Source organism: Loxodonta africana, chromosome 11 (assembly GCF_030014295.1).
Source record: "Loxodonta africana isolate mLoxAfr1 chromosome 11, mLoxAfr1.hap2, whole genome shotgun sequence".
Taxonomy (NCBI): Eukaryota; Metazoa; Chordata; class Mammalia; order Proboscidea; family Elephantidae; genus Loxodonta; species Loxodonta africana.
Window position 1 is genome coordinate 11,726,076 of NC_087352.1, and position 13,259 is coordinate 11,739,334.

At 47.5% G+C, this 13,259-nt stretch overlaps 1 protein-coding gene across 4 annotated transcripts in view; it reads left to right on the forward strand.

Moving 5' to 3' along the window:
- Positions 1–13,259, forward strand: part of CLASRP (CLK4 associating serine/arginine rich protein) — a 36,801-nt gene that overhangs the window by 6,965 nt on the left and 16,577 nt on the right. For all 4 annotated transcript variants that reach the window (XM_003406518.3, XM_064293797.1, XM_064293798.1 and 1 more), the window contains 2 exons: positions 12,392–12,489; positions 13,084–13,185. In XM_003406518.3, the coding sequence (XP_003406566.1) occupies positions 12,392–12,489; positions 13,084–13,185 (200 nt within the window). The remainder of the gene's footprint in view (positions 1–12,391; positions 12,490–13,083; positions 13,186–13,259) is intronic.

Sequence of the window (13,259 nt, forward strand, 5' to 3'; positions counted from 1 at the left end):
TATAGTCAATATTCTTTGCCAATACCACAATTCAGAGGCACCCGTTCTTCTTCAGTCCTCCTTATTCGTTTTCCGGCTTTCATGTGCATACGAAGCGATTGAAAATACCATGGCTTGGGTCAGGCACGTCTTAGTCCTTAAAGTGACATCTTTGCTTTTTAATACTTTAAAGAGGTCTCTTGCAGAGATTTGTCAAATGCAGTATGTCGTTTGATTTCTTGACTGCTGCTTCTGTAGGTGTTGATTTTAGATCTAAGTAAAATGAAATCCTTGACAACTTCAGTCTTTTCTCTTTTTATCATGATGTTGCTTTTTGGTCCAGTTGTGAGGGTTTTTGTTTTCTTTATGTTGAGGTGCAATCCACATTGAAGGCTGTGGTCTTTGATCTTTATTGGTAAGGGCTTCAAGTCCCCTTCACTTTCAGCAAGCAAGATTGTGTCATCTGCATATAGCAGATTGTTAATGAGTCCTCCTCCAGTCCTGATGCCCTGTTCTACTTCATAGAGTCCAACTTTTCTATGTGCTCAGGATACAGACTGAATAAGTGTGGTGAAAGGATACAACTCTGAGACACACCTTTCCTGATTTTAAAGCACACAGTATCCCCTTCTGTTCGAATGACTGTTTCTTGGTCTAAGTTCAGGTTCCACATGAGCACAATTAAGTGTTCTGGATTTCCCGTTCTTTGCAATGTTATCCATAATTTGTTATGATCCACACAGTTGAATGCATAGTCAATAAAACACAGGTGAACATCTTTCTGGTATTCTCTGCTTTCAGCTGTAATCAGTCTGACGTCAGCAATGATATCCCTTGTTCCACATCCTTTTCCGAATCTGGCTTGAATTTCTGGCAGTTCCTTGTCAAGGTATTGCTGCAACTGCTTTTGAATGATCTTCAGTAAAATTTTACTTGTGTGTGATATTAATGATATTGTTTGATAATTTCTGCATTCTGTTGGATCAGCTTTCTTTGGAATGGGTGCAAATATAGTATCATATCATGTGTGAATAGAGATAATTTTACTACTTCTTTTTCAATCTGTGTACCTTTTATTTCTTTTTTTGTCTTATTGCTCTGGTACAATATTGAATACCACTGGTGAGAGCGGGCACCCTTTTCTTGTTCCTGATTTCAAGGGGAAAGCTGTCAGTCTTTCTCCATTAAGTATAATGTTGGCTGTTGGCTTTTCATATATGCCCTGAACCATATTGAGGGGTTTCCCTTCTGTTCCAACCTTCTTTAGGATTTTCATCAAGAAAGGATTTTGAATTTTATGAGATGCTTTTTCTGCGTCTGTAGAGATGACCGTGTGGTTCTTTTTCTTTGTTCTGTTGGTGTGGTGTATTATGTTGATTTATTTTCTAATGTTGGGCCATCCCTGCATTTCTGGAATAAATCCCACTTGGTTATGGTGTATGACTCTTTCAATATGCTGTTGGATTCTGTTCACTAGTAATTTTTTGAGGATTTTTGCATCCATATGCATTGGAGATATTGGCATATCTTTGTGGTGCCTTTGGTTTGGGTATTTGGGGTTATGTTTGCCTCTTGTTCTCTATCTTTTGGGAGAGTTTAAACAGTATTGGTGTCAATTCTCCCTTAAACGTTTGGTAGAATTCCCTAGTGGAGCCATCTGGTCTAGGACTTTATTGCTGGGAGGTTTTTGATCATGGATTCAGTCTCTTCAGCTGTTATGGGACCGTTGAGATTTTCTATTCCTTCTGAATCTGTTTGGGTAGGTTATGTGCTTCTAAAAATTTGTCCATTTCATCTAGGTTATCCAGTTTGTTGCCATACAGTTGTTCATAATGTTATAATTCTCTTTACTGAGTCACTTGTAATGTCTTCTTTCATTTTTTATTTTGGTTATTTGCATCTTTGTCAGCCTAGCTAAAAGTTTGTCCATTTAATTGATCTTTTCAAAGAACCAACTTCTGGTTTTATTGATTCTCTCTATTGTTTTTCTGTTTTCTATTTTATTAATTTCCGCCCTGAACACTCTGCTGGTCTCTCTGTGAACCCCATAGCTCAGACCTCTGAAACCAACAGGACAGACCTCCCGGGGAGTCAGTTCAGGTCTGTCTGCTCCCCCTTTCAGTCATTGCTGAGGACTGCTGACTGAAGCTGATGTGTGCTAAGAATCAGGCATCTTTAGTGGAGGCTACACCCACGGCCAAAATACTAAAGGGAGGGCTCCTATAGCAGCAAGGCAGACCTCCATGGAGGTCTTTTTGGAGTGTGACAACCCCTCCCTCACCCAGACACTGTCACCTGCAAGACTGCTGTGAATTGCTACAGAAGGGCTCTGCAGTAGAGTCTGCGTCCATAGTCAGCATCCTGCCTGGCTGCCTGCACACCCCATAGCTCTGGGCTTTGAAACCAACAGGACAAACCTCCCTGGGGGTCAGTTAAGGTTAGTCTGCCCCCACTTTCAGTTGGCACTGAAAATTGCTGACTGAGGCTGCCGTGTGCTAGGAAGCATGAGTCTTGGTTGGAGGCTGCACGCAAAATGAGCGATCCACTGGGGGATCTCTGATAGCAAGAAGGCAGACCTCCATGGGAATCTGACCAGAGTGCGATACCCCCTTCCCCACCTGGTTATTGTTGGTTGCCAGGCTGTTACTAACTGCTACAGAAAGTCCCCACAGTGGAGCCTGCTCCCACAGTCAGCACTCTCCCTGCCTCCTTGTGCATCCCATGGGTCAGACCCCTGAAACGATAGGAGAGACCTCCCTGGAATCAGTTTGGATCTGTCGCCACCCTCTTATAGCTGGTGCTGAGGACTGCTCACTGAGCCTACTGTATGCCAGGAAGCAGGCATCTTGAGTGGATGCTATACCCATAGCCAATGTACTATGGGCTGGGCTCTGATAGGAACAAGGCATACCTCTCTGGGGGTCCATTCAGGGTGTGACTACCCCTACCCCAACAAGTAACTGTTGGCCGCTGTACTGATATGAACTCCTATAGAAAGTTCCTTATAATAGAGTTGGGAGGTGGGTCATCTTAGTGGGGACTGCTCCTGCCAACCACCACAGGGCAGCTGGGGCTTTGAAACAAATAAGACAGCCCTTTCAGAGGTCCTTCTGGGGAGTGTTGACCCTCTTCCTCGTTAAATGATGGGAAGTCTGCCTGTGTGTCCCCTGAAAGCCAGTTCAGATTTAAGCAGCCCTCAGGTAAGGAAACCTCAGGCAAAACTGGAGGGCAACACCCAACCCTGAAGGCGGCTCACTGGGTGTGGGTATTTTAACAGAAATGTGATTGCAGAAACAGAAGGGATGGGAGTAATAACCAGAGAAAGGGGACTGTGCCACCTGGTGAACAGATTGATTGGTACACAATATCTCGCTGGAGTGGTGGTGCTTGCTGGTGGACAGACTGACCACAACATGTTCTCTGGTGTTTGGGAGAGATCGAAGGTTGAAAAATGAGATCTGGACTTTTGAATCCCAACTAAACCAGGGATGGAGAAGGAGCTATCACAGAGAGGGAGAGGAAATGGTAAACAAAGGCTGAAGGCTCTGCCTACCTAAGAGGTTCTTGCAGAAAGCACCTCGCCCACAAAAAAAAACCCAAACCATTGCTGTCTAGTTGATTCCGACTCATAGTGACCCTATACGACAGATTAGAACTGCCCCATAGGGTTTCGAAGGAGTGACTGGTAGATTTGCACTGCTCACCTTTTGATTAGCAGCCCACATCTTAACCGGTGCACCACCAGGGCTCCTTGCCGAAAGTATTGTGAGCAAAAACACCAAATACTGGGGAAAACTGAGAAAGTTAATACCTTTGAAAACTTCACTGCCCCAACCAAAAAATCACAAAGAACAGAGAAACAGTGGCCCATCCAAGTAAACATGACAAAGGGGATGAAAGCACAGTAAAACCAAAAAAACCAAACCCATTGCTGTCAAGTCGATTCTGATTCATAGCAGCCCTATGGGACAGAGTAGAACTGTCCCTGTAGGATTTCCGAGGAGCACCTGGTGGATTCAAACTGAGACCTTTTGGTTAGCAGCCGTAGTTCTTAACCACTACTCCACCAGGGTTTCTGAAAGCACAATCGGGATGACCAAATAATGAAAAAAAAAAAAAAAAGGAAGACTGTGTTACAACATTAAACGTAAGTAAGGAAAACAATAAAATGAAGATCTAAAAAAAGATGTTGCAACTGAAAGGGACAATAACTGAAATGAGAAACACAATAGAAGGACTTAGCAACAGATTTGATCAGAAGAAAGAATCAGTAGATTAGGGGGTAAGACAGTTAAAATTACAGACACTGACGAGCAACAAGAACACAGGCTCAAGAAGGCTAAGCATGGTTTGATGAAATTAGGGGATAACAACGTGAGACCTAATATATACATCATGAGAGTTTCAGAAAGAGATGAGAGAAAGGAGCAGAAAGAATATTTGAAGAAATAATGACAGAAGATTTCCCTAATCTAATGAAGGACGTGAATCTGCAAGTCCAGAAAGCTCAAAAAACTCGAGGCAGAATAAACCTGAAGAGATCTACACCAAGACATATCACAGGCTCTCAAAAATTAAGGAGAGAATCCCGAAAGCAGGGGGAGAGAAGCAAACAGTCCCGTACAAAGGATTCCCAATAAGAATAAGTGCTGATTTTTCCTCAGAAACATTGGAGGGCAGAAGGCAGTAGAATGATACATTTAAGGTGCTGAAAGGAAAAAAAAAAATGTCAACCAGGGATACTATACCCAGCGAAACTATCCTTCAGGAGTGAGGGTGAAATTTAAAACATTCCCAAACAGAAATAAAGAGTTCATATCCACCGGACCGGCTCTAAAGAAAATACTAACGGGAGTTCTGTAGGTGGAAGGGAAAAGACCCTAGAAAGTGATTCGAAGCTATATATAAAAAGAAAGAGGGAAGTGCATAGACAAGCATAGGGGCTAATAATAAGGTATTAATGCTTGATAATTCCAGATGTTTTCTCCTTCAGGTTTTTTAATAACAAATATATAAAAGATCAGGATAAAATTATGTTATAGGGCCCATGAGATATAAAGATATAATTAGATAACAATAAAAGAGGAAGGAGAGAAATGATGTAGATACAGAATTTCTTGTTTGCAAGTTAAGTTGGTACCACATTACCCTAATTAGTTATAAATAAGCTCTTAAATGTGATATTCATAGTAACCACTGAGAAAATATGTAAAAGAACATACATGAAAGGAAAGGGAACCAAAAGGACTCATTACAGTAAGCCAACAAAACACAAAAGCAAGTAGTACTAAAGGACAAAGACAAAAAAGAAGGCTTAAGACACACAAAAACCAAATAACAGAATGGCAGAAGTAAGCCACGTCTTAGCAGTAATTACAAACCAAAAACCAAACCCACTGCCAACGAGTCAGTTCTGACTCATAGCGACCCTATAGGACAATGTAGAAGGCCCCATAGAGTTTCCAAGGAGCGCCTGGCAAATTTGAACTGCCAGTCTCTTGGTTAGCAGCCATAGCACTTAACCAGTACGCCACCAGGGTTTCTAGCAGTAATTACAGTGAATGTAAATGGACTAAATGCTCCAATCATAAAGCAGATAGTGGCAGAACAGGTTAAAAAACATGATCCAACTGTATGCGGTTTACAAGAGACACACCTTAAACTGAAGGACACAAATAGGTTGAAAGTGAAAGGATGGAAAAAAATATCCCATGCAAATAATAACCAAAAGAGAGCTGGAGTAGCAATCTTAATATCAGACAAAGTAAACTTCAAGACAAAACCTGTCAAAAAGAGATAAAAATGGACATTATATAATGATAAAAGGTCAATTAATCAAGATTTAACAGTCATATATGTACCCAACATTGGGGCACCTAAATATGTAAAGCAGACACTGATAGAATTGAAGGGAGAAATAGTACTACGGTAATAATTGGGGACTTTAAGACACCATTTTCAATATTGGACAGAACATCTAGAAAGATGAACAAGGAAACAGAGGACCTGAATGCTAGTGTAAACCAACTAGGCTTAACAGACACACAGAACACTGCACCCGGCGACAGCACAGTGTGCGTTCTACTCCAGTGCAGACGGACCATTTTCCACCATAGACCACATTTTAGGCCACAGAGCAAGTCTTGATAAATTTAAAAAGATGGGAATCACACAAAGTATTTTTCTCTGGCCACAACAGAGTAAAGGTAGAAATCAACAGAAAAAGAAAACCTGGAAAAAGCTAGGCTGTAATCTTTACAGGAGGAGCCCAGGTGGTGTGGTGGTTAGACAATCAGCTGCTAACCCAAAGGTCAGCGATTTGAGCCTCCCAGCTCCACAGGAGAAAGATGTGGCAGTCCCCTCCCTGAAGATTTCAACCTTGGAAACCCTGTGGGGCAGTTCTACTCTGTTGTATTGGGTTGCTATGAGTTGGAATTGACTCAATAGCAACGTTTTTTTTTCGGGAGCAGATCACCAGGTCTTTATCGTGCGAAGCCTCTGGGTGGGTTTGAGTTACCATCCTTTTGGTTAGCAGCTGAGTGCTTGATCATTGCGCTATCAGGGCTTCTTGTTCAGGAATGAATAGTTGCCTTTCACTGAGGGCCTGTGGTGTGCCTGACCCAGTGCCTGCTGCTCTGGTCCACTCATTTTGTCCTTCTGGCAGGCCTCGATGGTAGGCATGGGTGATCCGGATGTTACTGATAATAACAGCTACAGGTGTTGCGCATTTACGTGTTAACTGCTGGGCTGAGCTGTTGACATATGACTCTGCCTGCTTCATCAAATCCTCACTCCAGCCTGGGAGGTGGTCCCTGTTATCTCCATTTTACAGATGAGCAAGCTGAGGCTCAGAGAATCACAGCCTATGGCCACATTGCAAGAGGGCAGAGCTGGCATTCTAACCCAGACCTTCTGACCCTTAACCTCTTCTCCCAGGCCTTGTACTGCAGACAGAGAGGTTTAGAAAAGAGAAGAAACTTACCTAAAGGGACACAGTCAAAAGGCAAAATCCCATAATGCTGAGGGCTCTGGAGCTTGGAGTCCTTGGACTCTGGTTTAAGTTCCAGATATCCGCTTACCTGTTGTGTGACCTTGGGTGAGCCTCCCTGAGCCTGTTTGGCTGTGAGGAACAGAGATTTTAAATCTCAGTGGCTTAAACGAGGTAGAAGTTTGTTTCCTTTTCATGTAAAAGCCTAGAGGCAAGCAGTTCTGCTCAGGGACCTCAGCTCCTTTTATTTTGTGGTCCACTTGCACATGGCTTCCCTTTTTAGTGTTGTCTCAAACCCTAAGAGGGCTGCTCAGGCTCCAGCTATCATGTCTCCATTCCATCCAGCAAGGAGGAGGAAGCAAGGGCAAAGGGGCTCCTGCCAGTTGCTGTTAAAGGAAGGTTGCTTGCCTTTTTCACATGGCACTTCCACTTATATCCCACTGACCAGAAAGTAGTCCCATGGTCACATGCAGCTGCAAGGAAGGCTAAGAGGCGTAGACTGTATTTTGAGTGGCCTTGTGCCCAGAACAGAAGAATTGATGCGTTTGAATGGTGACCGACTATGCCACAGACTGCCGGAAGAACGAACAAGTCAGTCTTGGAAGAAACAAATCAGAATGCTCCTTAGAAGCCAGGATGGTGAGACCTCAGCTCACTTACTGTGGACATGTCATCAGGAAAGACAAATTACTAGAAAAAAACATTGTGTTTGGTAAAGTAGAGGGTTGGTGAAGGTGAGGAAGGCCCTAGGTGAGATGAATTGACACAGTGGCCGCAACAGTGAACTTAAACATAGCAACGGTCATGAAGATGGCGCAGGACCCGACAGCGTTTTGTTCTATCCATAAGGTTGCCATGAGTCAGAGCCGATTCAAAGGCAATTAACGACAACAGCTGTTATTGAAGAAGGGGGTGAACATTGGTGATAAGTAGGAGTCTGCCCCAAATAATGGAGGATAAGAGTTCCTCCCTCACAGTGTGAGGGATTTGGTGAGATTGGGCACATAGACAACTTAGCCTAGGCCTACCCATGGTAACTAGTGCTTAATAAATACTAGCTCTTATTGTTCATTGAAGTTAGTATTGCCGGGCCAAGCTGGAATTTGCACCCAGATCAAGGAACGGTGTATGAAAAGAAGGCTGGATTTGGGTCACTCAGAAGGCCTGGGACTCCAGGCATTCCTCTGGTTAACAGGGAAGCTCCTGGAGCTTCATTCCCCCCTCTAGACACTGGTGACAGCCAGCCCTCTTCACTGGATGACGGGAGCTTAAGAACGAGTGTCCGAGGGGTGCTGTGTGGTACAGGGCTGTACAAGCAGCCATTGTCCCTGCCCGACGTGACCAGCATTGAGATCCGAGCTGTCAAGCTGTGGCCAGTGGCTGCTTTGAGGAAGGGGCGGGGCTGCTCACACAGGTCTCTTCCTCTTATCCTGGGGCCGAGAAAGGAGGCAGTGGGACAAGTGTTGAAGCCGAGGCAGAGTGTGGTGGGTTGAACGAGTATGTCCATACAGAGCTGGTTTCTCTGTTCTGTTTTGTTCCTCGTCCTGGCTCTCTCCCTCAGTCTTCACTGCCTGGCTGACCCTGGTTCTGCCATCCCTCCTGTCTTTGTCAGCTTTCTTGTTTTGATCAGTAGTTTGGATAAAGAAACAATCCCTATGATGTGAAATTGAGAAATAAGCAGGTGTCAGCTCAGAAGTCTATTCCTTCAGAAAGCTCTCCCCCACCCTCCATGCTGGGTCAGACTGGCCTCTCCTAGTTCAGCAGTGCCCACTCCAGTAGGTTGTCACTGTCTTAGAGCAAGGGGACAGGACTGTCTCCTTCACCGAACTGTGAGTCTCACGAGGACAGGGCCAGGGCTGTCTCAGGATAGCTGGATGTGCTGTGAGGCCGGAACAGGTGTCAAAGGATGCTGGGTGGGGAGCTGGAGTCCAGCAGTGCCACCCCTGCCTGACCCTGGGCCTTGGATGTGTCCCACCCTCTGTTTCTCCAGGTGGGAACTGAGGATGACAGCTGCTTAGCGCTTGGCCTGTACATGAGCTGTGGTCACTGTAGCAGTGTCCCTCTCAGCTCCCCACACAGCACCGCTGTGCTCCTGTGCTCTGCTGGCTGTGGCTGGGCTGGTATGGATAGAGCCCGTCGCTGTCATGTCCCCAGTACAGGGCCTAATGTGCAGTAGGTGCCTGTCTAACAGTTGAATGAACAAACGAACAGCTGAATGACTTGAACTCTTCTGACGGCATCTGATCCTAGAGGCAGGATAGGCCAGTGGTTCAGAGTGGATCTTGGATTCAGGACCATCTGGGTTCCAATTCTAGTTCTACTTATTTATTGGTGTGATCTTAGGCAAGTGGGTCTCACCCCTCTGAGCCTCAGTTACCTCACCTCTAACATGGGGATGAGAATATAACCACTCCTCTGTGGTTGGGGAGTCCCTGAGTGGTGCACATGGTTAAGAGCTCAGCTGCTCACTGAAAGGTTGGAGGTTCGTGTCTACCCGGAGGTGCCTCCAAAGAAAGGCCTGGTAGTCTCCGTTCAAAAAATCAGCCATTGGAAAACCCGTAGGGCACAGTTCGGCTCTGACACACATGGGATGGCCGTGAGTCATAGTCAGCTCAGTAGCTTCTGGTTTTCCTATGATTGGTAAGTTTGAGTGAGAAAATGTGTGTAACTCAATGCGTGCTCTTAGTAACTGCCTAGAAGACAGAAGTTGTTCTCGTTGGCCCCTAGTTATGAGATGTGAAAACTACAGCTAGCAGCAGCGCATTGATTTTTCCAGAATCTTCTGATAGAGCTAGGCCCTGGACTCCGGGTCCTTACATCCAGCTCAGTGTATTTTTCCCGTCTGCAGCGTCAATGCTGCCAACGGCTTCCCCTTACCTGCCAAAGTCGGGACGGCAACCAGTGTTTCTCGAGCCTTGGCTGCTGTAGGACCTGGGCATGTGGCCCAGAGCAGCCTCAGGAGCACAATGGGATCTTCGCCTTGGACTTGGGCCAGCAGCTGTCATGGGGCTGAGGGAGCTGGATGTGCTGTGCGGCCGAGGGAGGCACTGAGAGGGGGTGAGTGAGGGGAAGGATGGGGAGCTGGAGTTCACCAGTACTGCCCCTGTCGGACCCTGGGTCTGGGATGTGTCCTACCCTCCGTTTCTCCAAGTGGGAAGTAAGGATGACAGCTGCCCAGCACCTGGCCCATTCATGAGCTGTGGTCACTGTAGCAATGTCTCTCAGCTTCGTACACAGCACCCTGCTCCTGAGCTCTGCTGGCTGGGGCGGGGCTGGCATGGAGATAGAGCCAGGAAGTTCAGAGCTTTGAAAATTGGAGGTGACGTTTTTTCTGAAGGGGCTCAGCCTCCCCATCTGTTGTGAGGATTCCTCTTCTCCTGCCCTCTGTCAGTGTTCTGAGTGCTTACTGTGCGCCGGGCCCCTCTAGGCACTGGGGATCCTGCAGTGAGTGAAACAGAGCTACCCGCCCCCCACCATGGGATTTGCATTCTAGTGTGGGATGAATGTGAAGTGTAACATCGGGTGAAGAAAGAAGCAGGGTTAAGGGGATAGAGTATATAAAGTGGGTGGGGAGCTACTTCAATAGTGTCCACGAGGTAGGCTTCTACAAGGCGAGGTGAGATAGCGAGGGAGCAGCCATGTGCAAGAACATTACAGGCCCCAGGAGCAGCAAGTCTGGAGGTCCCGAATGGGAGCTCAGATATACCTGGAGCAGAGTGGGGGGCAGGGGCCATGGGGGACAGACCAGAACAAGCCGGGCCTTGTGGTCTGTGGACAGTGTCGGCTTTACTCATCAAGTGATCTCTGAGCAGAGGAGGCCTCATAGGTTTTAGCAGCAGATTCCCTCTGGCCGCCGTATGGCAGATAGACTGTAGTGAGCAAAGGTGGCAGCAGGGATCCTAGTGAGGTGGTGAAAGGAGATGCTGGCTGGACCTGGTGGGGGGCAGCGGTGAGAGGTGGCTGGACTCTGGGTGGGCGCTGACAGGCGCACAGCCAGGATTGAATGGATAACACCAGCTACCCCTCCCTCAGCTCTGGTGGGTCTCTCTGGGGTGGTACTTTGGAAACTCTGCCCCAGGAGCCGCTGCTGCTGGATTTGATCCTTTTCAAGACCCTGTTATAGTGACTTACAATTGTGTCCCTCCCACGGGCTCAGGTCTGAGGGCACAGACTCAGGACGTGCTCCCCCATCTTGGTGTCTTTTTTTCATTTTAATAGCTTTATGGGGATATAACTCACATTCCATACAGTTCACCCATTTAAAGTGAACAGTTTAGTGGTTTTTAGTGTATCCATGGGGTTGTGCAGCCATCACCACGATCAATTCTAGAACATTTTCAAAAGGAAACCCCGGAGCTGTCAGTAGTCCCTCCTCATTCCCTCCGACCTCCCCAGTGCTAGGTAACCACTCATCTACTTTCTGTCTCTGGACCTGTCTGTTTTGGACCTTTCATAGAACTGGAATCTCATAGTGCCTGGCCTTTTGTGACTGGCTTCTTTCGAGGTTCATCCACGTGGTAGCAGAGCTTGTTTTCTCTTTTTGACTGAGTAGTATTCCATTGCATGAATACACCACCTTTTGTTTATCCGTTCATCCGTTGATAGGCATTTGGGTTGTTTCTACCTTTCGACTTGTTGTGAGTAGTTGCTGCTATCAACATTCACGTACAGGTACTTGTCTGAACACCAGGTTTCAGTTCTCTGGGGTGTATACCTAGGAGTGGAATTGCTGGTCATAGGGAAATTCTAGAGTCCCTGAGTGGCACAGATGGTTAAGCACGGGACTACTAACTGAAAGGCTGTCCATCCACATCCACCCAGGGGCACCTCAATCTGGCGATGTGGTCCTGAGAGGTCATGGCCCCGAAAACCCTCCGGAGCAGTTTTACTCTGCACATGCGGGGCTGCCGTGAGTCTACTCAACAGCAGCTAACAACAATAATGTAGAAATTCTATGTTTAACTTTTTGAAGAACCTAATTTCCCTATATCCTCGACAGCACTTGTCATTGTCGTTTTGATTATGGCTATCCCATCTTAGCAGGTGTGGTTTTGTTGTGCACTGCCTTGATTACATCGAGTGTCTTTCGTGTGCTTGTTTGGTTTTGGTGCCTATAGGCTGGTCCAGTGGCCTTGGGGTGAGGGGAGGGTGACATCATCGAGAGTAATGTCCTGGTAGTAGCTGTGCAGAAGATTGGAGCAGTGCTCAGAACCTCTTGCCACCACCGTGTTAGGAGATGGTCCCCTGTCCCCAGAGGTCTGGTGGCCTCATTAGCGCTGCCCTCCCTGACCCACGTGTGTGTGGTTGTTCACCTCCGAGGGATGACTCTGCCTAAACTCAGAGGTGGGCTTGTTGCTGAGCTCGGCTGTAGGACCGTAGGGTTGGAGCCTGTGGGTGGTGACCCTGTCCTGTCTGTCCCTGCAGAAGAAGGACCCCGCCCAGTTCCTGCAGGTACACGGCCGAGCCTGCAAGGTGCACCTGGATTCTGCAGTCGCCCTGGCTGCCGAGAGCCCCGTTAACATGTAAGACTGAGTTTGGGGGGCAGAGTAATGGTTGTGACTGAGGGCTGAGGTGTTGTGCAGTCTGGAGCAGAGACCCTGGGAATCTGGACAGACTTGAGGGACTGAGAGGCAGGGGAGGCTTGGCTTGCAGGTGAAGGTGACTGTCAGAGGCTAAGGCAGGCAGCTGGGGGTTGGGAAGGAGGCCTTGGGCTGGTCCTCCTGTGGTAGCCGGAGGCCTTCGAGGGGAAGGAGTGGGGCTGGGGCCAGAGGCCCAGAGAAGCAAGGAGTGGGTTACCAGAGAGAGATGTCTTGGGGTGACTGGGCCTCAGCATGTGATCCCTGGGATTTCGTTCAAGTTCCTCATTGTTCCTGATTTTGAGAAACGGGGCCCTGGTGTTCCCAGGGGTGGCTAAACGACTGGCTCACTCCAGGTGCCAGGAGCCTGAATATTGGTTCAGGGGGAGCTATAGCATAAGAGACTGGTCAAAGGGAGGTGGGGGTGGGGGCCCTGGTATGGAGATCTGAGTGGGCTGAGGTGGCAGGGAACAGTTACTTGGTGTCTTGGGGGATGGGGACCCCTAAATGAGCTCCTTGCTTCTCTGTCCCTCCTCCCAGGATGCCCTGGCAGGGGGACACCAACAACATGATCGACCGCTTCGACGTCCGCGCCCACCTGGACCACATCCCTGACTACACCCCCCCGCTGCTCACCACCATGTAAGCTGCCTCCCTGGAGGCTGTCAGCCGGCTGTCAGGCCCAGCACAGCTCCTTGTCCCCTCTGTCCCTGGGC